The 22,480-nt window shown below is 49.7% G+C and overlaps 1 protein-coding gene across 3 annotated transcripts in view; it reads left to right on the top strand.

Annotated features, from left to right (window-relative positions):
• FLI1 (Fli-1 proto-oncogene, ETS transcription factor) overlaps positions 1 to 18,738 on the top strand; it is a 90,734-nt gene extending 71,996 nt beyond the window's left edge. For all 3 annotated transcript variants that reach the window (XM_064732043.1, XM_064732044.1, XM_064732045.1), the window contains 3 exons: positions 13,109 to 13,171; positions 15,239 to 15,286; positions 16,268 to 18,738. In XM_064732043.1, coding sequence (XP_064588113.1) covers positions 13,109 to 13,171; positions 15,239 to 15,286; positions 16,268 to 16,797 — 641 coding nt within the window. In that variant the 3' untranslated portion in view covers positions 16,798 to 18,738. The remainder of the gene's footprint in view (positions 1 to 13,108; positions 13,172 to 15,238; positions 15,287 to 16,267) is intronic.
• Positions 18,739 to 22,480: the final 3,742 nt, after the last annotated feature.

Consider the following 22,480-nt stretch of genomic DNA (forward strand, 5'->3'; position numbering starts at 1 on the left):
GCACTGTTCTGTCCTCTGAGGCAGCACCAGCTGGTAAAACAGGGGCAATACAGGGACAGAGCCACTCAGGCTGTGCTCTGACTGCTGCTGTGACATTAACAATAATCTATTTAAAGTTCATCTGAGCTGGGCTTGCACTGTGTAGTAGGGATATAGTGGGAATGAAGTAGGGACATGTGCTCCTTCACAATTTTCCCTTACACCCAAACCTCTGCTCATTCTGTTTCAGGCCAGGCAGTTGCTAAAAATAAAGCCAAGAAAAGTCTGATTTTTTTTTTTTGTTCTTCAAGAGAAAAATCTCTGTGTAGAACTGCACTCCTCTGAAATTTTAAACACTTTGAGACCTGGGCCTTGAGTCACTCAGACTGAAAGAAACTTGAGGGGAAAGTGTCCCTCCCCCTGCATTTTTAGTGGCCTCCAGGGTGTCTCTGTAGTGCAGCTGACAGAGCTCTGGGCTCACTGCTGTCAGCGTGGAGCCCTCAGCTTCACATGGAACTTTCATCATGTGTCAATAAAGGACCAAGCACGCCCTGGAGAGAGGCAAATAAAAATTAAGAACTACGTAGAAATGTTGAAATCCCATCTATTCCTCCCCCATTTCTCCCTATAGGGCATAAATTCCATCATTCCTTCCGCACTGGGCGTTGGTGCAGCACAAACTGCCCCACTCCAAGCCCCTGCAGCTGGCTGAGGTTACTGAGATAAGGAAAAGGGACAGGAGAGCAGGACAGGCTGGCAGATAAGGGGCTGGGAAAGCAGAGTGAAGTGGCTCATCCAATAGCACAGCAGAGACTCATGATGCTCATAAAACTGGACTTGGAATTCCTCAGGCTGGTTTTTTTTAGGAAACAGGATTTTCCTTGTTTCCTTTCTAATGGGCTCACTTCAAGATGATATTCTCACTCCAAAACATGATATTCTTTTGGAAAAGGAATTTCATGTGAAAAATTAATATTTTTTAAATGATTTTTTTTACTTCTCAAAAGATTAAGCAGTTTTCTTCATGCCAGTGCATCTGGAATCTACCAATCCTGTAAATATTTCTCCTCTCTGTGTCTGTGAATAAAAACAGATGAGTTTTTCTGACCACCTTCCCTTGAGGATTCAAAAGCAGGTGATGAAATAGTACCAACCATGCCAAAGATAGGAAAAAAATACCATTTTCTTCACTCCTCCTGTAGCTTTTCTACATTACTAGTTCAAATAAGCTGCTTGTGCGGATTGCAGGGAGAGACAGGAGCCCTTTGCATACATTGACACTGTGCTTTACACAACATGTTCCATCCACGGCTGGAAAAAAGAACCCACAGGTCAAAAAATAAAAAAGTGCAGCTGCAGCACAGACATCTGCAGATGTTCCAGATGCAGCCCAGGCTCTGCTGCCTCCCCCAGGACCATGTCCCAGGAGCTCAGGGAGCCTGGCCCTGTCCCAGTGCTGTCCCTGGGCTGCCTTTGGTGCCCTGGCTGCAGCTGCAGACCTGACTCCCTTTTTCCCTTCTGCTTGCTGCCCCCTCACTCCCTGCAGTGCCAGCTCTGCAAACAGGAGCTGCAGCTCTGCTTTGGGGCAGAACTCTGCAGCAGGAATTTTGGGGATCTTCACAGCAGATCCTGAAGTCCCACAGTGGGGCCCAGAGCAGCTGAGTGTTCTCAGAGCAGACAGGTAAATCCTTGTCCTGTTCCAAGGCTCCTGCTGCCTCACTGCTCCCTTCCCAGCCTCATAAACACTCCAAAGGATGGGACTGAGCGTCACTGGGACAAATTGTCTTCAGCTGCCTCAGAGGAGTAAATGGCTCTAATGAAAATCACCAGTGGTTTTTGGCTGGAGAGCAATTTTCTGGGAAATGAAATGAGGTTGCTCTCATGGCTGAATGGAAAGAGCTGTGTCCCCCTCCCACTGCAGACATGGTCTGGGTCATTTTCTGGGGCTGTTTGGAGAAATGAGTGATCTGCTGTGGGTACTGGAGACAGGGACAGGAATCTGAGCCCACAGATCTGCCCCAGCCCGGGGAGACCTTAAACTGCTCTCCTGCAGAACGGTGTCATTTGAGCAGCTTTCCACAGGGAAATGGAAAGAATATTCACATACAACAACATTGGGAGGCCAAAGGGCCACGTCCCCAAAGGGCTCTGAGCTCTCTGGCCTCGCTCCAGCACAGTTTTAAAGTTTTTAGTGTGTCGGGGCCTGTGTAATTCCTGTGTTTAAGACTGGAGCAGAATGCTGTGCAGGAGCTGAGGCCAGGGCAGAGCTGGGGGCTCCCAGCGAGGCAGAGCCCTGGTGTGTGGATGTGTGAAGTTCCCTGTGGATGTGTGAAGTTCCCCGTGGCCATGCAGCCTGTGGGAATGCCTGGGCTGGGATGTGTGGTGCTTTCCAATTCACAGAATTCAATTCACAGAATCACCAGGTTGGAAGAGACCTTCAAGACTGTTGAGTCAAACCCAGCCCCAACACCCCAACTAAACCCTGGCCCCCAGTGCCACATCCAGGCTTTGTTACACACACACAGGGATGGGGACTCCACCACCTCCCTGGGCAGCCATTCCAGAACTTTATCACCTTTCTGTAAAAAACTTTTTCCTGATATCCAACCTATATTTCCCTTGGTGCAGCTCGAGGCTGTGTGCTCTGGTTGTGTCAGTGCTGCTGGAGAAAGAGCCCAGCCCCAGCTGAGCACAGGCACCTTTCAGGAGCTGCAGAGAGATGAGGGCAGACCTGAGTTTCCATTTCTCCAGGCTGAGCACCCCCAGCTCCAACACTGCTGGTCCCAGGGAAGTGGTGTTTGTGCAGGGAGGTGGCAGAGGGGCTGAGGGGAGGCTCAGTATCACAGGTGACAATTAACCACAGAGGTTCCTGGGGCTCTTTGTCTCCAGGTCATTCAGGATCTTGGTGCAAAAGGTGCATTCACACAGGTCTGTGCTCTGCACAGCCCAAGGTAACAGATCCCAGAGTCATTTAAATTGGAAAAGCCCTCCCAGACCATCAAATCCAACCTGTGAACAATCTTCACCTTGTCCCCAGCCCAGGGCACTGAGTGCCACCTCCAGGTGTTCCTTGGACACCTCCAGGGCTGGGGACTCCAGCCCTCCTTGGGCAGCCCCTCCCAGTGTTTAACAACATTTCCATGAGGAAATTGCAGCCTGAGCCTCCCCTGGCACAGCCTGAGAACATTTCCTCCTGTAGCTGTTCCTGGGAGAAACCCCAACCCCCCCTGGCTCCTGGCAAGGAGTTGCAGAGAGGGATTTGATCCTCCTTGAGCCTTCCAGATTTGGCTGAGAACAGTGACAAACCAACCCAAAGTCTCAGCAATCCAACTGAAACTCCAGCAGAGCACAGGGAAAAGGGATGTGGTACCTTTCAAAGAGGAAAGAAATCTCTGTGTGAATACATGAACAGGGATGGGGGGGGGAATTTTAAGGGTTTGTTCTGTGGCTATCCCATATTTATGATCATAGAAGCTGTTGAGTGAACAATGAGGATGTTTGGGTACAAGGTGTGTGTTTGGTGGGGCTGTTGGCAAATTTAAGAGGATAAATAAATCAGTGAACTCTGAAATCCAGTGTGATTTCCTGGGGCTTTGTACATTGTGAGGCCCTAAGAGAGAGATTCCTGGTGTTGGAGCATCAATTAAAATCTCTCTCACTCCAACTCCCTGGTACCTCACAAAATATGGGTCTGTGCAGCTGCTTTTCTCCCCATCAGGGCTGCAGCCTCTGTTCCCTTTAAACTGGCAGGAACTCCTCAAAACTCTTCCCTCCCACTTGTCAAACTGAGTGACAATTTGGGGTAACAGGTTCAGATTTGGGGGGACTGGGGAGAGGGGGACAGAGACTGCAGGGAATGAGGTTGCATAAGCACAGTTCCCACAGGAAAACCTCTCAAATTCCTGCATAAACCCCTTCTCCTGAAAAGGCCATTTTTCAGATCTAAAAGGTTGTAGTGAAAAATATTGACCACGTCCAATAAACTCTCCTCTGAGTGTGTCAGTGCAGTTCCTTTCCACAGCAAAGGTTTTAAACTCCCCAGTTCAGCTGTGGCAGAGGAAAAGCAGCTGCAGCTTTGTGCTCTCCTAATTGTCTGTACTTGCTAAAACATTTCTCTATGATATTTGTGTGCCTGGTGATGAAATATCCCATTTTTAGCTCGGCAGCAGAAAAAGGGGAGGCTTTTTTAGCTCTCCTTTCATTTTGGCTGTGTGGCCAGGCGGGGATTTATGAGTTCAGGGGAGACAGTAGCCAGCGCGCTTGGATTTTGCTTTTTATACTTTCTTTTTTTTTAATTGTTTTCCTTTGAAATTCCAGAGTTAGTGTTTTGTCTGCTTTCTCCCTGACCCTCTTCGGAGGCAGGCGTGTGTTTTTTCACCAGAAAAACTGGAAACAAAGAATCGTTGTCTTTAAGCTGTAGCAGGCAGGAAACCCAACTCACAAGGGATCACCCCGAGCCAGCGCTGTCCCAGAGTAGACTCCAGTTCTCTGAATTCAACCTGACAGCTTGTCTGGAGCACTTTCTAAGTAACCATTATCCTTCCTTTCCCCCAGCAAAAGAGCCATTATTATTTTGCCTGGAGTGCAGTGCAAGGAGTGTTTTTGTGCTGGGGGGGGTCACACGTTTGCTGCGGTGCCAGGCTCTCCCTCCCAAAGCCTTGGAAGTGCTTGGGCTGTTTCCTAAAACAAGAGTTAATTTGTTTCCTGATGATGACTTAAAAGCTGTAAAACTGCCATGGCTGTGCATGTGTGTCTTCCCTTTTCTCTCATGTGTGCGTGGCCTTTTTCTCCATGGATGTGAGGGTTGGGGTTTTTTACTTCTGCATTTGTGTGTTTTTCAACAAGAGCAACCTGCAGCCTGTCAGTGGTTTGGTTTTACACCCTGTGCTGGGGGTAACATCCCCACAGTGCTATGGGCACATTCCTGGCTGTGTTTGGGTGGTTCTGTAGGTGTGCAGGGGAGGTGCAGCTGTGCCTTGGCTGTGCCTGCAGCCCTGCCTGGCTCAGGAACATCTCTGCTGCCTGGAGAGCATCTGCTTTTGCAGGCTGGCTCTGGGAAGGCTTCTCAGGACACATTCTTCAGCCTCTGTGCACTGTGCATTGGGATTTCTGCTGCTGATATTAAAAAAGCAACAACAAGGAAAAAAAAATCTTCCCATTACTTCCCCCTTTTCTCCGTGCTGTGTGTCTGTGAGGCCAGCAGGGCTGAGGCAGACGTGGCTCAGGCAGTGCCAGCGCTGTGGCTGGGGATGTTCTGCAGCCCCAGCACCTCTGGGGGCTGTCACCTCTGCCTGGGGCAGCAGGGACAGACCCTGGGGCTGAGTGGGGAGCAGAGGTGGGCTCTGTGCCCTCTGGGGGCTCCTCCCTGCAGCCCTGCTCAGGGACAGGGACAGGGCTCAAACAGAGCCACCTGTGCTGAGCACACCCTGCAAATCCCAGTCCCAGGATGGGCTGGCTTGGAAGGACCTTAAAGCCTGTCCAGTGCCAGCCCTTCCACCATCCCACCCCTTCCAGTGTCCCAGATTGCTCCAAGCCCTGTCCAGCCTGGCTTTAGGGGACAGCAATCCTGAGTCCCAGCTCTATTCCTGCACCATCCAGACCCTGTCTGCCTCTGGAAAGCCACAGGGCTTTAGTCCATCACTGATTTAGAGCAGTTCAATCAGAAAGGTTTGATCCCTCTGATCTGTATTTCAATAAAGGCAGCAATTCATAACCAGGCTCTCAGCTACTTTCAGGCACTCCCCAAGCTAAATCTGTCCTTCACATCCATCTCTGCAGCAGATTTCTCACCTACATTCAGCAATCAGTCCCTTTCACTTGGTTTGAGTTGACTTCAGGTCAAAACCCAGTTTTGTTCCTGGATTTGGGATCTGTGAAACAGGTTAACAGCAATGCAGAGATCAGAGAATCCCATAATCATTCAGGCTGAAAGGCCTCTGAGATCATCCAACAGTGCACTCAGATGGATGCAAAATGGCTTGGTAATATTTTTCAATTGTGAAATAATCAAATTGCCTGATCATGTAAAATAGAAGTAATTTTGAAATAATTCTGCACTCAATGAGTTGCTTCCTCTTAGTGAAGAGATTTAGAATTACTGATTTCCTCCTCTGACCTGGGAGTGGTGGTTCCTCTGCTCAAGGAACAGCACATTGTGTCTTGAAGGGGAAAAGAAAGAGCTTGGTTGGGAAGTGTCATGTAACCATGGGAACAGGCACAGTAAGGCTGGCCAGGAGTGACAAAGACATGTGGCACATGTGTTAATTAATTGTTTTAATTAGCAGAGATAGTAAGTTGTTGATAGTAAGTTGACAGCAGTTCCTTGCAGGACAAGTGATGCTGTGAGGTTCTGAGGCTCAGTGTGACACACATGTCCCTGCAGCTGGGTAAATGTGATGGCAGAGCCTCTGGAAAAGGCCACAGGAGTCCTCAGACCTGCTCTGCTCCAGTCCCTGTGCCCATCCCTACCCACACCCAGAGAGGGTGAGAGCCCAGAGCCTGCCCAGCTTTGTGCTGAGAGGAGATGGAGCTGCTCTGCTGACCTGGGAGGTTGCACTGGGTGAGAGGCACTCAGAAATGTCCTGAGGATGTGTGAGGGGCACTCAGAAATGTCCTGGGAGTGCATGTAAGGCACTCAGAAATGTCCTGGGTCTGTGGGGCACTCAGAAATGTCCTGGGGCACTCAGAAATGTCCTGGGAGTGTGCTTGGGGCAGTCAGAAACGTCCTGGGTCAGTGGGACACTCAGAAATATCTTGGGGGTGTGAGGGGCAGTCAGAAATGTCCTGGGAGTTTGTTTGGGGCAGTCAGAAATGTCCTGTGGGTGGGAGGGGCAGTCAGAAATGTCCTGTGGGTGTGTGCAGCACTCAGAATGTGTCCCAGGAGCCAGGGAGGGCCTGTCTGGCCCCACAGTTCAATGTTTCTCCCACCATGTGCAGCAGGGCCCTGGGTGTTTGGAGGAGCAGCTGGGGGTGGGTTTGGCCCCTGGGCCCTGCAGGAGCTGCAGCCTGGGTTTGTGCTCTCCACCCAGAGCCCCTCACTGGGGTCCCCAGGAGGCTCAGGGGCAGCTGAGGGCTGGGCACACACCTGGGCCTGGCATGGGCTGGGCTGGCAGCAGGAGAGGGGCAGGGTTTGTTCCCATGCTGGCAGCTTTCCAAGGCACTGGGGGTGCCACCAGTCCCGGCCTCACCTGGCAGGAGAGGCCCTGGGGCTCTGTGCCCTCCTCTCCCTCTCCCCATAAAGGGGCTGCCACAAAATAGGCCCTAAGGGACCACTTGGGTTAATGGCAGGTCTGCACCCCCAGGACACCTGGCTCTGCTTTCCCCATTTAGGGAAGCTGATTTAAATTCCAGCCACCAGGCCAGGGACCTTTCTTCCTCCTGAAGCAGGAGGACCTTGCAAAACCCAGCCTGTGTTGTGCATGGAGAGTGCATGGCCCAAACCTGGCACGCAGGAGGAACTGTTCTGGGGTGGCCTGACTCACCTGGAGGGCAGCACGGGTGTTTCCTGGCAGGACTTGGACTTAGGGGTTTCAGTGAAGTAGATCAGGAGAAGGGGAAAGAGAAAGCTGCAAATCTGAATCTCCAGGTACCTGAGCCTCCTTTTCCTCTCTCCCTATTTAGTGGTTGCCACAAAATAGACCCCTAGTGACCACTTGGCCACATCACAAGTCTGGATCCCCCAGGACACCTGGGTCTGCCTTCCCCCTGTCTCCCTTCCTGGCTCTGTCTCCATGGCTTAGAGAAGCCTCTTCCCACCCTCCAGCTGCTGAATTTCCTTGGAGTGCCAGCTCCAGGGATTCCTGGGCTCTCCATCCCTTCCCAGGCTTGCCTGTAGTGCCAGCATGGGTGGCATTCCAAATAAGATTCCCCTACAGTGCCATAAAGCATTGAGTCCATAAATGACCCAGCCCCACTGTGTCCATCCTAGAAAAAGAAAGGCCTAAGGAATGTGGCTGTTCCAGACCCCAGGCTCGCTGTTCTCCTGGAAAGCCTCATCAGGCTGGTGGCACAGAGTGCTGCCTGACTCAGGCTGACTGAGACAGCTCCTCAGAGGGAGCAGGATGAAGGGGCTGTCAGCACTTCCCAGCAGCTCAGGAAGCTCAGGCACTGTGAGCCCATTGTTCACTGAACCCTCCCTCCCCTCCCCTCTGTCCCAAACTCTCAGATTTATAAAACACCAGGGCTGGGTTTTTGGGGGATTTTTTGAAGTTTATCAGCGAGGGGTTGCTCCCTAATACATCATATCTCAAACACAGCCTCCCTGAAGCCTTGCTCTCTGGGCTGCACTCAAGGATTTGGGATGGTGCTGTGGGAATCCACCTGGGGGTTTTCAGGCTGGTTTCCTGGGAAGGGAGTCTGTGTGTCTGTCCATCTGCCCCCAGCAATATCTATCAGTCTGTTCAGACTAAATATGCCCCAGAGGTGCTGGGAGGGGACGCAGCTCCAGGGGAGACAGGGGCTGTCTGGAGAGCTGAGCACAGAGTGCCAGGGAGCAGCCAGGGCTGATTTGGGGTGAGGGAGTGGAGAGCAGGGCTCAAAGGGCCCAGAGAGCAGGGCTGCAGCCTGCCCGCACAGCCTGGCTCCTGGGGAAGGCAGGGCATCTGGAAAAGGCAGCTAAAACCTGAAGAAAGTGCATTTATGCCTGGGAATAAATAAAATGATATTTAACCTTCTTGCCAGGCGCGCTGTGAGTGCGAATGTTTGCAAAGCTGTGAGATCCTCGCTTGAAAGGTGCTGTGAAAGTGCAAAGCATTATTAATATCCTTTACCTTCCTCCTAATAGACTGAGCATTCATGCTGGGGAATTTCTGGACATAAACCAGACAGCTGCAGAATGACAGTTCTTGAAAGCATCTATGATTTATTTTCTGCTCTTTAATTCCATTTTGTATTGAACACACATTTGTCATAGGGCTCTTGTTCCATGGGGCCTTTTAAGTCTAAACCAGACTCAGGGACCTGATCCTTTCTGGGATAAATTTGCCCCACTTCACTGTAGCCATTTGCTGATTTACACCAGGAGAGAACCCCAGTCCAAGCCTTTTAATTGAATTTCCATCCCATGACAAGTTTTGGTGTAAAATCTGAGTGGTTTAAATGACAGATAAGACCATTCCTGTCACTGGCTGGCTGCAGTTCTGTAAGATCTCTTTGAGCCACTGGATGTCAGGTCCTGGGAATGATCCTGTTTTTGCAGGAACCTGCAAAAGTCTGGAGGGGTTCCCTGGCTCTGCCTTTTCCATTTTGCTTTAAACACATTCAGCTTTTGAGCCTGGGCCTGGAAGCCAGGAGGGCTGGTGTGGTTCTTTCACGTTGCTGAGATTTTTGTGAAATAAAAATAGCTTCCTGCATTTGGATTTTTCTTTTTTTCTTTTTTTTTTTTTTTTTTTTTTTTTGAGGGGAGAGAAAGAGTTGGAAACTTACAGTAGCTGAGTGCATACAGTGTTTCAATAGCAGTGTTAATTATCATATTTAACCCTTCTTATTATGGCCAAGTCACACTCAGGGTTGAATCTCACCCTACAACACAAGGCTGCCCCTATACATCTCCACACTTTGCTCCATAATCCATATTTATAGAGGAAAAACTGAGGCAGAGAGACTCTGTCAGGCTGAATTAAACCTGAGGAAGAAAAGAAGGAAGATCATCTCTCTAAATCATGGCCTATTTATTTATCCAAAACATGCTGATGACTCTGGATCAAGCAACCCCTTGTAGCAGTTGATTCCCTTGAGTCAATGATCTGGCCCCCCAAAAAAATCAGAGAAAACTGAAAATTTTCAGTGAGTTCCACTACTTTTTGGGAAGGAAATGTTCCCCTAATTTGAAAAGGAATTTTCTTTTGGAAAAAGAATTGCTGCCTTCCTTTAACAGATCATCATATGGCATTTCCATTAATGTTACATTACAGAACTGTTTATGGATTGAACAAACCAAAATGTCCATTAACATTTCAGTTGCTGGACATTGCTGAGGGTTTGCTTTTCTCAGTGCAGAACTTGGGTTTTCCAAAGCGTTTCCCCAAACATGGCTGTGCTGTAATACCTCAGAGGGATGTCCCAGGGGAGCAGGGGAGTCAGAGCTGCCTGCAGGGAGGAGATGGGAAAGGCAGGGCCTGCCCTGAGCCCTCCCTGCTCTCCTGCCCTTGGGAGAGCTCTGTCCCACTGGGATCCACTGGGATTGCAGCCAGGGAACCCCCCTGCAAACAGCCCTGGTGTGGAGCTGGGACAGCTGCTGGGGCTGGGGAAAGGCCCCAACAGCACCAGGGCAGGGACAGCAGGGACAGCCCTGCTGCTGCTTGTGGGGCCATGGGAACAGGGACAGCGATCTGGGATGGGACTGGGATCTGGGATGGGGACAGGGATCTGGAATAGGGACAGAGATCTGGAATGGGGACAGGGATCTGGAATAGGGACAGAGATCTGGAATGGGGACAGGGATCTGGAATGACACCAGGGATCTGGAATGACACAGGGATCTGGAATGGGACAGAGATCTGGGATGGGGACAGAGATCTGGGATGGGGACAGAAATGTGGAATGGGGAGAGAGATCTGGAATGGAGACAGGGATCTGGAAGTGGGACAGGGATCTGGAATGGGGACAGGGATCTGGGATGGGGACAGGGATCTGGAATGGGGACAGGGATCTGGAATGGGACAGGGATCTGGAATGGGGACAGGGATCTGGAAGGGGGACAGAGATGTGGGATGGAGACAGGGATCTGGAATGACACCAGGGATCTGGAATGGGGACAGGGATCTGGAATGGGGACAGGGATCTGGAATGGGGCAGGGATCCTGAATGGGGACTGAGATCCTGAATGGGGACAGGGATCCTGAATGGGGACAGGGATCCTGATTAGGCCAGGAATTCCTAATGGGGACTGGGATCCTGAATTAGGCCAGGAATTCCTAATGGGGACTGGGATCCTGAATGGGACAGGGATCTGGAATGGAACAGGAATCCCTAATGGGAACAGGGATCCCTTTTTGGGACAGGTCTCCCTGCTGGAACAGTGTAGATGAAGCTGTCACCTCCCTCTTCCCCAGCTGTCCCATCCCACTCTTTGTCCCAGCTGAAACCACAGTGGTTTGTTTTCCAGTCTGATCTATTTGCAGTGGGGTTTGTGGTTTCTGCAAAAAAGGGAAAAAAACAAACAAGTAAAATAAAAATAAAAACAGGCAGATTACATGAGCTCTGTTTTTCCCCATTCCTCTCTCTTCCCTCCTCCCCTGGCTCCCCCCCTCCCCTCTCCCGGCCCTCTGTGTTTTCCTTTCCATGCCAATGACTGCAAGGCTGTCATTTCAAAGCCTCAGCGGCTTTCCCAGCGCTGCAGGAATGTGCCAGTGCCTGGGCTGGGTCCTCAGGGAGCTGCACAGCCCCACAGGCAGGAGGTGCTGGGCAGAGGGGCACTTGGGATGTCCCTGCAGGATGCTTTCCCCCTTTTGCATCTCCCCAAAACAAACTCCTTATTGCCACCTCAAATCCTCAGCCTCCCCAGGTTTAAAATCTGAATTTAATTTCTGTGAAATAGGAACAGGGTTCATCCCCTCCTCCTGTGCCTGTGGTCTTGGGATGAGAGAACGGGGTCTCCTATGGGCTGGGATGGGTCACACTGAATTCCACTGAGTGCAGGGACAGCACTTCATGCTCAGAATGTGTCAGGCTTGGGAATCGCCCACAGACCCCCATTGCTGCATTTACAGCCCCATTTACTGTGAGGGGCTGGGGGAGCACTGGAGATGTGGGAGAGGAAAAGAACACAGCCCCACAGAAAACAAACTGGGACCATGAAGCAAAGCCAGAGTCTTACAAGTTTTTTTTCTAGGAGAAGTTCTTTTCAAGCCTTGTGTGCCTGTTGTCTTTTGTTGTCAGATCCCTCCTATGCTGCTGTCAGGAGAGCAGGATGGGCAGTAATGGGAATTCTGGCCTCTCCAAAAGTAAATTGTCCCAGTGGGGATCACAAACTGTGCAATGGAAGGCTAAAATGAGACCTGGGCACAGCTGGCCTGTGTCAGAGGGGCAGAAGATTTGAGGACAGATAAGAGGTAGAACTGGGGACAGATAAGGAGTAGAATGATGTTATGGACAGAGTAAAACTGTAGGGTTTGGTTAAGGGGCCAGGAGCAAATCCTCTGCACAGACACCCTGTTAATCATGGGCCTGTGATGGTTTTGGGGACAGATCTGCACATTCTGAGAGCTTCTGGCAGCTTTGCAGAAAGGCAAAGTCCAGCAGGCAGGTGGGGCCCCTGTGCTCCAGCCCAGCTCACAGCCAGCTCTTGTTCTTGCTGGGCTTAGGGTGCCTTGGATTCCAGTAGGGAGGTGTAATGGTTTTGGTTTGATTTGATTTGAATTTTGATTTTTATTTCTGGACATCCCAGACCAGTTCTCTGTCCCTAAATCCGTGTTGACTCTGGGCCACTGTCCCTGTCCCCTGTGCCACTGCTGGGGCTTCTCCATGGGCACTTCTGACCCCCAGCAAGGTTCTCCTGCTCTAAATCCATGTGGCAGCATCTGGCAGAGTTCCCTCCCTTTCTCTGCAGCTTCCTGAGCTGTGCTCACCCCAAATGTGAGAATTATTCTTCGAGTCACAATTTTCTGTTGTGAGAAATGATACAAAGAGGAGGAGCAATCTTCCTTTTGAAGGGATTTTTACAAATCACCATGATATTATCAGCTAAATGTTTGATAAACCCTAAATTTTTTTTGCCTAAAAAAGAATTTGCATTTGCAAAAAATGTGAGAAAAGCTCCAGTGTGGAAGGAGGTCGGCATTTGTACATTTAATAATCCAATTTTTTGTTCACAGCATGGATGCAAACTAGATTGGAAGTTCAGTTGCAGTAAAAGACAGAAAATTAATGAAGTATTTACATATTTTCCTCGTCTCACTGACTATTTGGCAAATTATAAATATTTATGTAATGCTTTCCTTATTGGTGCATTTTCATTTTATGCTGAAATTTTAAATTTCTAGGGACATCTCTTTATTTTATAGTGCAATCCCCAAAATATCAGCTCTCGGTCTCAGCAGACCTTTCCCTTGCAGTTGCTGTGATTCCTGTGGGATGTGGTTTGTACTTTGTACCTGGGCTCTGTCCCTCTAAACCCCTTCTCTCTTTCCAGGCCCTCCTGTCGCAGGGACACAAAATGTGAATAAGACAACGGAGCAGCAGCGGCCCCAGCCAGGTGAGAGGGGGGTCTGGGACCTTGGGCTGAGGGAGCAGGGACAGGCAGGGGCTGGGCTGTGCCAGCAGCTGCCCCCAAGGGGCTCTCTTGGGGACGATGAAACACGAAAGCCTTATCAATATGATTGCCTGGAAAAACATGTTGAGAATATAGAAACTATAAGTGAGATTGAAATGAAAGCAAGCTTTGAGATCCCTCAGTTACTGAACAACTGGAAAACAATGGTGTGGCTGGACTGAATGTGATCCCCTTTTGATGGAACAACACCCTCTGCTTGCAGACAGGCCCAAGGGTCAGAGCAGACCCTACAGCTTGGCAGGAGGGGCCCAAAGAGGAATTTTTAGGGTTTAAAATGTAACACAGTATGGTAATGTAATGATTCTTATAGGCTGTATGGAAATGCTGTAGGATTTGTATCTTGTGTTAGGTTGGTGAGTGACAATTAGAATATTCAGCACAGAAGATTTGTTGTATTGTAATGGGAACCTCGCTCTCTCATCCCCTTTACCACGCTCTTGCCTTCTCTCTGTCTCCCTCTCTCTCCCTCTTTGGGCCTGCTCTGAGCTGTGGCTGCAGCTCCCAGCAGGGCCCTGCACCCAGGCCCTCTGCAATAAACCCCAAGTTCCAGACCTGGCTCCAGATATATCTTGTTTCCATCCATCCGTCTGTCCGTCCGTCCCACCCCTGTCACTTCTGCAGGGCTCTGTGCCTGCTCTGCCCCTGCCCACCCTGGGCCAGGATCTGCAGGGTGCCCTTGGAGCATCCCAGCCTGTCCATCCCAGCCTGTCCATCCCACCCTGTCCATCCCAGCCTGTCCCACCCCAGCCTGTCCATCCCAGCCTGTCCATCCCAGCCTGTCCCACCCCAGCCTGTCCATCCCAGCCTGTCCCATCCCAGCCTGTCCCATCCCAGCCTGTCCAACCCAGTCTGTCCCATCCCACCCTGTCCCATCCCACCCTGTCCATCCCAGCCTGTCCATCCCAGCCTGTCCCATCCCACCCTGTCCCATCCCAGCCCGTCCATCCCAGCCTGTCCATCCCAGCCTGTCCCACCCCAGCCTGTTCACCCTAGCCTGTCCATCCCAGCCTGTCCATCCCAGCCTGTCCATCCCAGCCTGTCCCATCCCAGCCTGTCCCACCCCAGCCTGTCCCACCCCAGGCTGTCCATCCCACCCTGTCCCATCCCAGCAGGGTTTCCCTGCCCAGAGCAGCCCCAGGCAGAGCAGGGGGTGTTCCCTGTCCCTCCCCACCCTCCCTGCCCAGCACAGCTGCTCCCCATCCCCTTCCTCTGCTCCAGGCTTGGCTCTCTTGGAACCTGTTCAATCCACCAGCAAACTGCAGATCCAAATCACCACAAGCAGAGAGAGGCAGAGCACAAGTGTAGAGATTAGGGCTGAGGAGGCCCCACAGAAAGGGAAGGAATTCATTCCTAATAAATGCTTTGTGGGGTTTTCAAGAACCACTCAGCCTTGGTGGAGCCAGCCACAAACTCCTGTTGCTCTCATCTCTCTAATGCTGTGTTTGCTTCACAAAGAGAGACTTGGGTGAACATTTCCTGCCCTCCCAGGGCTGCAAGCTCAGCTGCTAACCAGTGAATCTGAAAATCTCATCTGCTCCCATTTTATTGAGCTCTTTTTTGTTAGGAGGAATACTTTTGCTTCTGCTTTGTGGCTGTTCTCCTGTCACACAGGCTTTTTCCACGTTTGATGTGCTCTGGTTGCTGCACAGTGCAGGGTAGGGCCAAGATGATCCCAGACTGCAAAAGCAGGCAGGTCTGAGAGCAGTGCCAGGAGCTGTGGCTGTGCCATTTTGGATGCCAGAAATAATGGTGGCAGTGCCAGGAACTGTGGCTGTGCCACTTTGGATGCCAGAAATACCTGGTGCTTGTTTGCTAAGAAAGAAAGAAGGAGCACCTCCAGGCTCTGGGAGAAGGGACAGAAGGAGTAAAGAAAGAAAAAGAAAATTTGGTTTCTAGAATAATCGTAATGACCTGGAGTTTCTGTTTGATGAAACATCCTTTAAATTTTCTTGGGTGATTTTTTTTTTTGTTCTTTATTTTATTTTTTAGATCCCTACCAAATCCTGGGGCCCACCAGCAGCCGTCTTGCCAATCCAGGTGAGTTCATTTTACATTTCAGACCCCCCTTACCAAAGAGGAATTTTCCTTTGGAGCTGCTGCTCCAGCCTGCACTGGGGGAGCAGCTGCTGCCCCTGCACCCCTGGGGGGACCCGAGAGCCACTGAACACAGCAGCTGTGACCTCACAAGGGCTTTTGCCAAAATCCTTACAGAAAAGTGAGGAAAATGGTGCAACAACATCTCTGTTGGGACAAAATCCCCATCTTGGATGTTCTGATCCAAACCCAGCAATTCCTGAGAAGAGTTTTATAGGGGGTTTAAGTGCTGGTCTCTCAAATTTGCAGTACAGATTAATTTTTCACTGCCTGCTGTGGGTTACAAAAAGAAAGGCAGAAAACATCTCTGAAAGTGACAGTGTAACTGTCCCTAGCACATCATCTGCAGTAAATAATCCCTGATTTTAGGGAGTAATTTGCCTGGAGCAAATCCTGCTTGAACTAACCAAACTTGTACACATGGGATGCCTGTAAGGAAACATCCCCCTAAGGCTCTTAACGTACCCTTAACTACTTGTACAACTACACTGAGTAAAACCAGGAGTCATCTGGGGAACAAATCATCCCGTGTAACTCAGATCACCCCCTGGAAAGAGCTGGAGGTATCCAAAACAATCTCCATGGCAAACAGGGAGCAGTGCAGGGGTGAAGTACGCTGTGCTAGGCAGTCAGTGAAAACTCTGCAGAGCAGTGTCCTCACAGCAAGCCCTGTTTATGAATAGCCCGAGGATTTTAAGGCCAAAGGCAACCATTATGAAATGTAGTGTGACCTCAGGCCCAGGCCCAGAACAAAGGGCTGAGTAACTTGTTTGCTGGGAACAGTTTATCCCCTGCTAGGGCCGCCTTTCCAAGGCCCTGAGGAGCAGTTCCCAGTCAGATCGAGATAGCCCTTCTGTTTCCTGCCTTTGTGTGAGCCCGAGCAGGAAGGCCCGAGTCATTTCCTTTGCCCTGCTGTGTCTGCAGGCAGCGGGCAGATCCAGCTGTGGCAGTTCCTGCTGGAGCTGCTGTCGGACAGCTCCAACGCCAGCTGCATCACCTGGGAGGGCACCAACGGCGAGTTCAAGATGACGGACCCCGACGAGGTGGCGCGGCGCTGGGGCGAGAGGAAGAGCAAGCCCAACATGAATTACGACAAGCTGAGCCGGGCACTGCGCTACTACTACGACAAGAACATTATGACCAAGGTGCACGGCAAGCGCTACGCCTACAAATTTGACTTTCACGGCATCGCCCAGGCCCTGCAGCCGCACCCCACCGAGTCCTCCATGTACAAGTACCCCTCGGATCTGTCCTACATGCCGTCCTACCATGCCCACCAGCAGAAGGTGAACTTTGTGCCCCCACACCCCTCCTCCATGCCTGTCACATCGTCCAGTTTCTTCGGAGCGGCCTCCCCCTATTGGACCTCCCCTGCAGGAAGCATTTACCCCAACCCCAACGTGCCCCGCCACCCCAACGCCCACGTCACACCGCACTTGGGCAGCTATTACTAAATGCTTTGATCTGCCAGTGGCCTTGAGCAGTCTGTTTGGACTTTTTCTTCACTCCTGGGATTTGTATGGTTTTTGGGGGGACCCTTAATGGATGATTGTGGCCTTTCTGGGGAAGAATTAAAACTGGATATTTGTTATTCCTGGACCAAACCTTTTACTTTTGTAACTTTGCCTCTTGTGTCTTGAACTGAGAGATGGAAGCTCCTGTGGGCCAGTACTCTGCATTTTCCTTGGGGTTTAAGGCTTGTGTCCTCTGTAGGAAGTGACAGTGAAGATGGTTCACCATTCCCTGGAATGATTATTAGCTTTTGGATGAGAGCAATTTGTAAGGATTCAAAGGCTTTTGACAAGGCATAGATCCAGAAATGGGTCATAGGAAAAGACCACAATGGGGTTTTTCTCACTGGCCATTTGACCATTCAGTGGAGGACATTGGGACCACAACTGGAATCTTAGCTCTAAGGCAGAGGAGGAATTTCATCCAACTGGAAATTAAATATATATATATATATTCATATATATATATGTACATGTATATTTTAAGAAGTAAAGGGCATTGAAGGAACTTTTCTAGAGTACAACTTCACTTGACTGTGTGTGAGCTCAGCAAGCAGCAGAAACCTGAACAAAGCATAAGGCAAAGTCAAGCACAGGCATTCCTGGGAACAGAAGGGAAGTGAATGAACGACAGCAGGTCCCCGGCTCCGCCCGAGCCGCGGGCTCTGGAAGCACCGATTCGCGAACGCTGTGCGTTTGTCAGACCGTCCAACCAAGGGTCAACAAACCAGAAGGCAAATTACTGTATAAATTATGCAGAGTTATTTTTCCCTATATCTCACAGTTTTAAAAGAAAGAGTAAATAAAACGAGTTGACCTCGGTCACAAATGCAGGTTTGTTTTTTACTATCAGCTCAGTTGTTTTTTGTTTATTTTTTTAATGTAATTTGTACATCTTTTCAATCTGTACATTTGGGCTGTAGCTTTGTACTTTTTGCTAAAAAAAAATAAAAAATAAGACACGAGTAATGTATCTGTTGGAGGTAGGCTTAGTCCTGCACTTGGATCCATGACTGACCCCCAAAGTGGCCAGAAACCCTCCAGATTGCCCTGGGTTTGTCTAGAGGAGAGGATTTTCTGTATTAGTCTGTTGTAGCTGTCTGCAAATTAACTCCACTTACTCCCATGTTTGCATTGAGGCTGATTGAAAACAGGCCCGACATCTCAAGGCAACCATTGCAATATTCTGTGATCGCTTTTCACCCAAATCCTGAACTTTGGGAAGATCTTAACCACTTCATAGATAAAACAACCAAATATCCCCTTTTTAGATGGCTTCTGCTGGGGGGGTTCTGTGGAAATCCGACCCCTTCCAGAACTCTGAGCCATCCCCAGCTTTGCAGATGTGAATGTGACGCTGCACAAGCAGTGGTTTGGTGCCATAAACAGAGGGTAAACCACAAGCGTTTGGGGTTTGGAACAGATGTCTGGGGGGTGAGATTTCCATGTACAACCCATTAGCTGACTTGTATTAAGTGGCAGCCAATTAACAGGATCACAACTATCTAGTCTAGGCCAACCCCTGGGACTCTGTGGGGCGGGATTTGGTCCATGTGCATCCCATTGCAGGAGGGGAGTCTGAATCCAGAGCATTGGAGTCTGCTCAGAACGTTAAACACAAGCACTGATGCCATTATTTAACAAAGAAAAGATCAGGCTAATTCAGTTAGGTCTTAGTGCTTTTGGGGTGTTTTTAAGCAACATTTCTGCAATAATCGCAAAATTTAAATATGAAGGAATTACCCATGGAAATGGGGCTTTTGCTACTATATATATGCAATATACTTTTTGGATATTAAAATATATATAATTTTGCAAGCTATCTTGGTGGGTTGTTTTTTTTTTAAATGTATTAATGTTACAATGAAACGGCTGTATGAAGAAGATGATGTAAAAAAAAAAAAAAAAGACAAAATAAATGGTGGTTTTCTTCTCTAAGGCATCAAATTGTCCCACTCTCTCCCTCCCCTCTCACACTTGCATGCACTTGAAATTAAATTTAGTTATAAAGGGAAAGAAAGCAGTTCCACAGTAGTGGCAACCCATCCTGATCCCTGTAGTATTGACCACTCATTGCAGAAAATTGTTGCCAGAGATGGTCAGACCGGATTTGGTTGTTGAAGGGATTAAAACCCAGGCTCTGGCTTTAGTCCATGGAGAGACAGAGAAGGTGGGAGAGCAGCCAGAGCTCAGGAGCTGGGGTGTTGAGGTGGTGCCCCAGGCCCCCCAGGAATGTCAGTGTGTGCCCAGCCTGCTCCTGTTTCCCACCTATCCCCAAACCCCAGGGAGAGCCAGTGCTCCACAGCATGCCTGAGGTGGAGGCTGCAAAAACAAGCTCTGCCAAGGAATCTTCTGATTGTGGATAAAGGTCAGGCCGAGGCACTTCCTGCACTTTTGCACGGTGGTCCTGAGAGATATCTGGAGCTCCTGCAGACCTGATAAAGCCTGGGAAGGCAGGGCTGCACAAGCACAGCACTTCCTTCCTGCTCACAACCTTTTGTTGCTGAGGCCGGACAAAGCTTGATTGGCTCGGGAAAAGGGCCACTTCCAGCAGCCCAGAGCTGCTCCCTCTCTGGATTCCAGCAGGGTTGCTCAATTTAGTCACAAGAGCGAGTGGTTTGCTGCTTATCTCCGTTGTTTTCCACTGCAGCACCAGCGAGATTAATTCTGGCTGTGCAGCATCAGTGGAAATATCAAGTATTTTATTTGAATACCATGCCCTGCCCGCCTGCCAGTAATAGGAAAATCAGAAGATGAGATTGCACAAAAGCATCTAAAGGCAGAATCTGAAGGTTATCAGAGTGCAAAGATGTCCCTCACAGCAAAATCTGGCCAGCATGAACCTTGGGGGGGAAAAAAGTGAAATTTGAAAATAACCAACAATTTAAGAAGCATCTGATTCTGGGCTGCCCAGTGTGTTAAAGGAGCCCTCCTGAGATGGGAGGTGATCAGCACCATCCCAGCTCAGGTCTTCTCTGCCTCCTTTCATTAGGAGAATTAATGAAATGCCCATCCCTTCAGGCATTGCTGGCATTAATCCTTTCTAAATATTAGTATTCACTAATATTTCTCTTTAGATATTTTTTTTTCTAGTATTTGCTAATATTTAGATCTAGGCAGATTTTGTGCCTCCTACTCCAGGCATTCCCAAGGAATCCAGAGATCTTAGAGCAAGGAGATCTCCCCACAGCCTCACACTGCTGGGGCACTTCCCAGGCACCTTTTAGAGCATTTTCACAGGACCTCAATAATTTACATTCCTCACCCAGAGGAAGAGGAATAAGACAGAGATTGGTAATTTGTACCAAAATCAGCCTGGCTTTGCCATGTTGGAAGCTGCAGGGATGGGAAAGAGGGATCTGCCCTCCCAGATCACACTGGGACAAGGCAAACAAGGAATTTGACAGCCCTAAAGCTACTCTCTGCTTTTGCCAGGAGGACAAGGCAGATTGAATTCAAGTATTTCAGACTTAAATCAGAAAATTTACCAGGCAGATGGTTGGGATGACTTGGCTGTGAGCTGGGAGTCAGAGAGGCAGCAGAAAACCTTCCCTGGATTGGTGTTCAGGACTCAGAGCTCCCCAGGAAACCCAGCTCCCATTGCACTCAGGGTGAATTCAGCTGCTGATTTCCAGGGATCTGGTATTTCCCCAGGATTTCTGTTCCACCAGCTTCAAACTCTGAATGGGATCTAATCAGACATGCCAAACTGGAATTAACTCTACATTCCTCTATATTTATATCTATAGAGAGTGCAGCCTGTACATGGAGTAGAGTCAGCAATGCCTTTACAGGCTCAGAGCTCTGGCTCTCCTGGCTGGATCTCTGTGCTGCTTTTCTCTGTTTGAGCTGGTCCTGCCCCTGTGTGTGTGAATTCCTCCTGCTTAATTACAGCCAGCAGCTTTAGAACCTGCTTTGAACTGGATAGTGAAGCTTTTTAACCCCACTGGAAGAATGAGCTCCAGCTTAAGCACTTGTTTGATGCTCTAAACTAGGGGATAAGAAATCCTTCCAGAGCCAAGCACCTGAGATTACTCCTGTCCAGGACCCCTGAGATCATTCCTGTCCAGAACCCCTGAGATCATTCCTGTTCAGAATCCCTGAGATCACTCCTGTCAGAATCCCCGAATGCCAGAACCCATGCCCCATGCACACTGGTGCCTTCCTGCTTTATATACCTAAAAATTGTATTTTAGCCCTGAGGATGAACTTCCAAACAGCTGCAGATTTCTATCAGATTGCTGTAGCAAAGGAGAGGGATTTCCCTGTGCCAGGACAGGGGAGAGGGATTTCCCTGTGCCAAGACCTTCCCTTAGTAAAGACAAAGACAGATTTCTCATACTCATGCTCAACAAGTACATTTTAGTCCAAATGAGACATTAATTATGAGGGAAATCTGCCATAACTTCTGTTGATGTAAATATTTAATGTGAGGCTGGAGCTGCCCAGCAGTGTTGCATCCATGTCCATGGCAGGACATGGCTGGGCCTGAAGCTTTGTGCTCCAAGGAGGGATGGACCCAGCTGCTGTTTCCCACCTCTGTGTCACAGGGAAAGAGCCATCAGTCTGTAAATGCTGCATGAAAGCAGCCAGCTTCACTTCATTATCCTATTACAATAATAGAGTTTTTACAGGCTGCTTTGCTGTGCTGATCCAGTATTTTTAATAACTTCTGTGAAATTAGTTGGTGAGACTTCAGCCTGCTGCCTACCCAAGTCTGTTCTCCCACATCAAACCGAGCGTGGCTGCATTTGGTGTTAATTAGAGCTGCAGTCCAGGGCCACGTCAGGGGCTGCGTTTATGAATTCACTTCAAAGACCTTATTTGTATATTTTTGCACAATACCCAGCATAACACACACATGACAATTTTCATCTGTGAAATCAGAACTCGCTGCAAATAAAGCTCAGACCTTTCTGTCAAATCAGAAAAGAATTGAGAGACCTCTGATTAAGGTCGTGTGGAGAATGGCAACATGTAATTTAGCTTGTGTGTTCTGATTTTTTCCTCTACAGAGGTAGAAATCCCTGCACATGAAGCTCAGATTCTTCTATTATATCAGAATAGAATTAGAGATCATTGGCAAAAATCAGCTCTTCAGGCTCCAGGAGCAGCAAACGGAGCCTGACACCAAAGAATGTGAAGACCAAGGGCAGAGCAGTTTTGAGGCCACGACAGCAATGAGCCCCTGAGCCCTGCACCCACAGGGGAGAGCTGCCCCAGGGTCTGTCCTGTGGGGCAGGGATGGGCACAGGGTGGGCACAGATGGAGGTACAGCTGCACAGCTGGGTGTGCAGCTGGCACCCACCCCGGTCAGTGACTGCAGCGGGAGGGTTTGGGCAGGGGAGGTGCCAGGTGAGGGGACCGTGCTGATCCCAACCCGGGCCGGCACAACGGGACCGTGCTGCTCCAACCCGGGCCGGCACAACGGGATTCCGTCCTGGAGCTCTCGTGTGAGGCCGCAGCGGTGGAGGAGGATGAGGAGCCTGGGACTCCGGCTCTTCGGGGCGATTTCACCACCAGAGCCGGCTCCTTCCTTTCCAGGAACTGCTGCACACTTGTTATTTGCTTTGGCTCTGCTGGGTTTGTGTCTGCCGGAGCTGCGGAGCCCCGGGCTGGGCGCCCC

Source organism: Zonotrichia leucophrys, chromosome 24, assembly GCF_028769735.1.
Source record: "Zonotrichia leucophrys gambelii isolate GWCS_2022_RI chromosome 24, RI_Zleu_2.0, whole genome shotgun sequence".
Classification (NCBI taxonomy): domain Eukaryota; kingdom Metazoa; phylum Chordata; class Aves; order Passeriformes; family Passerellidae; genus Zonotrichia; species Zonotrichia leucophrys.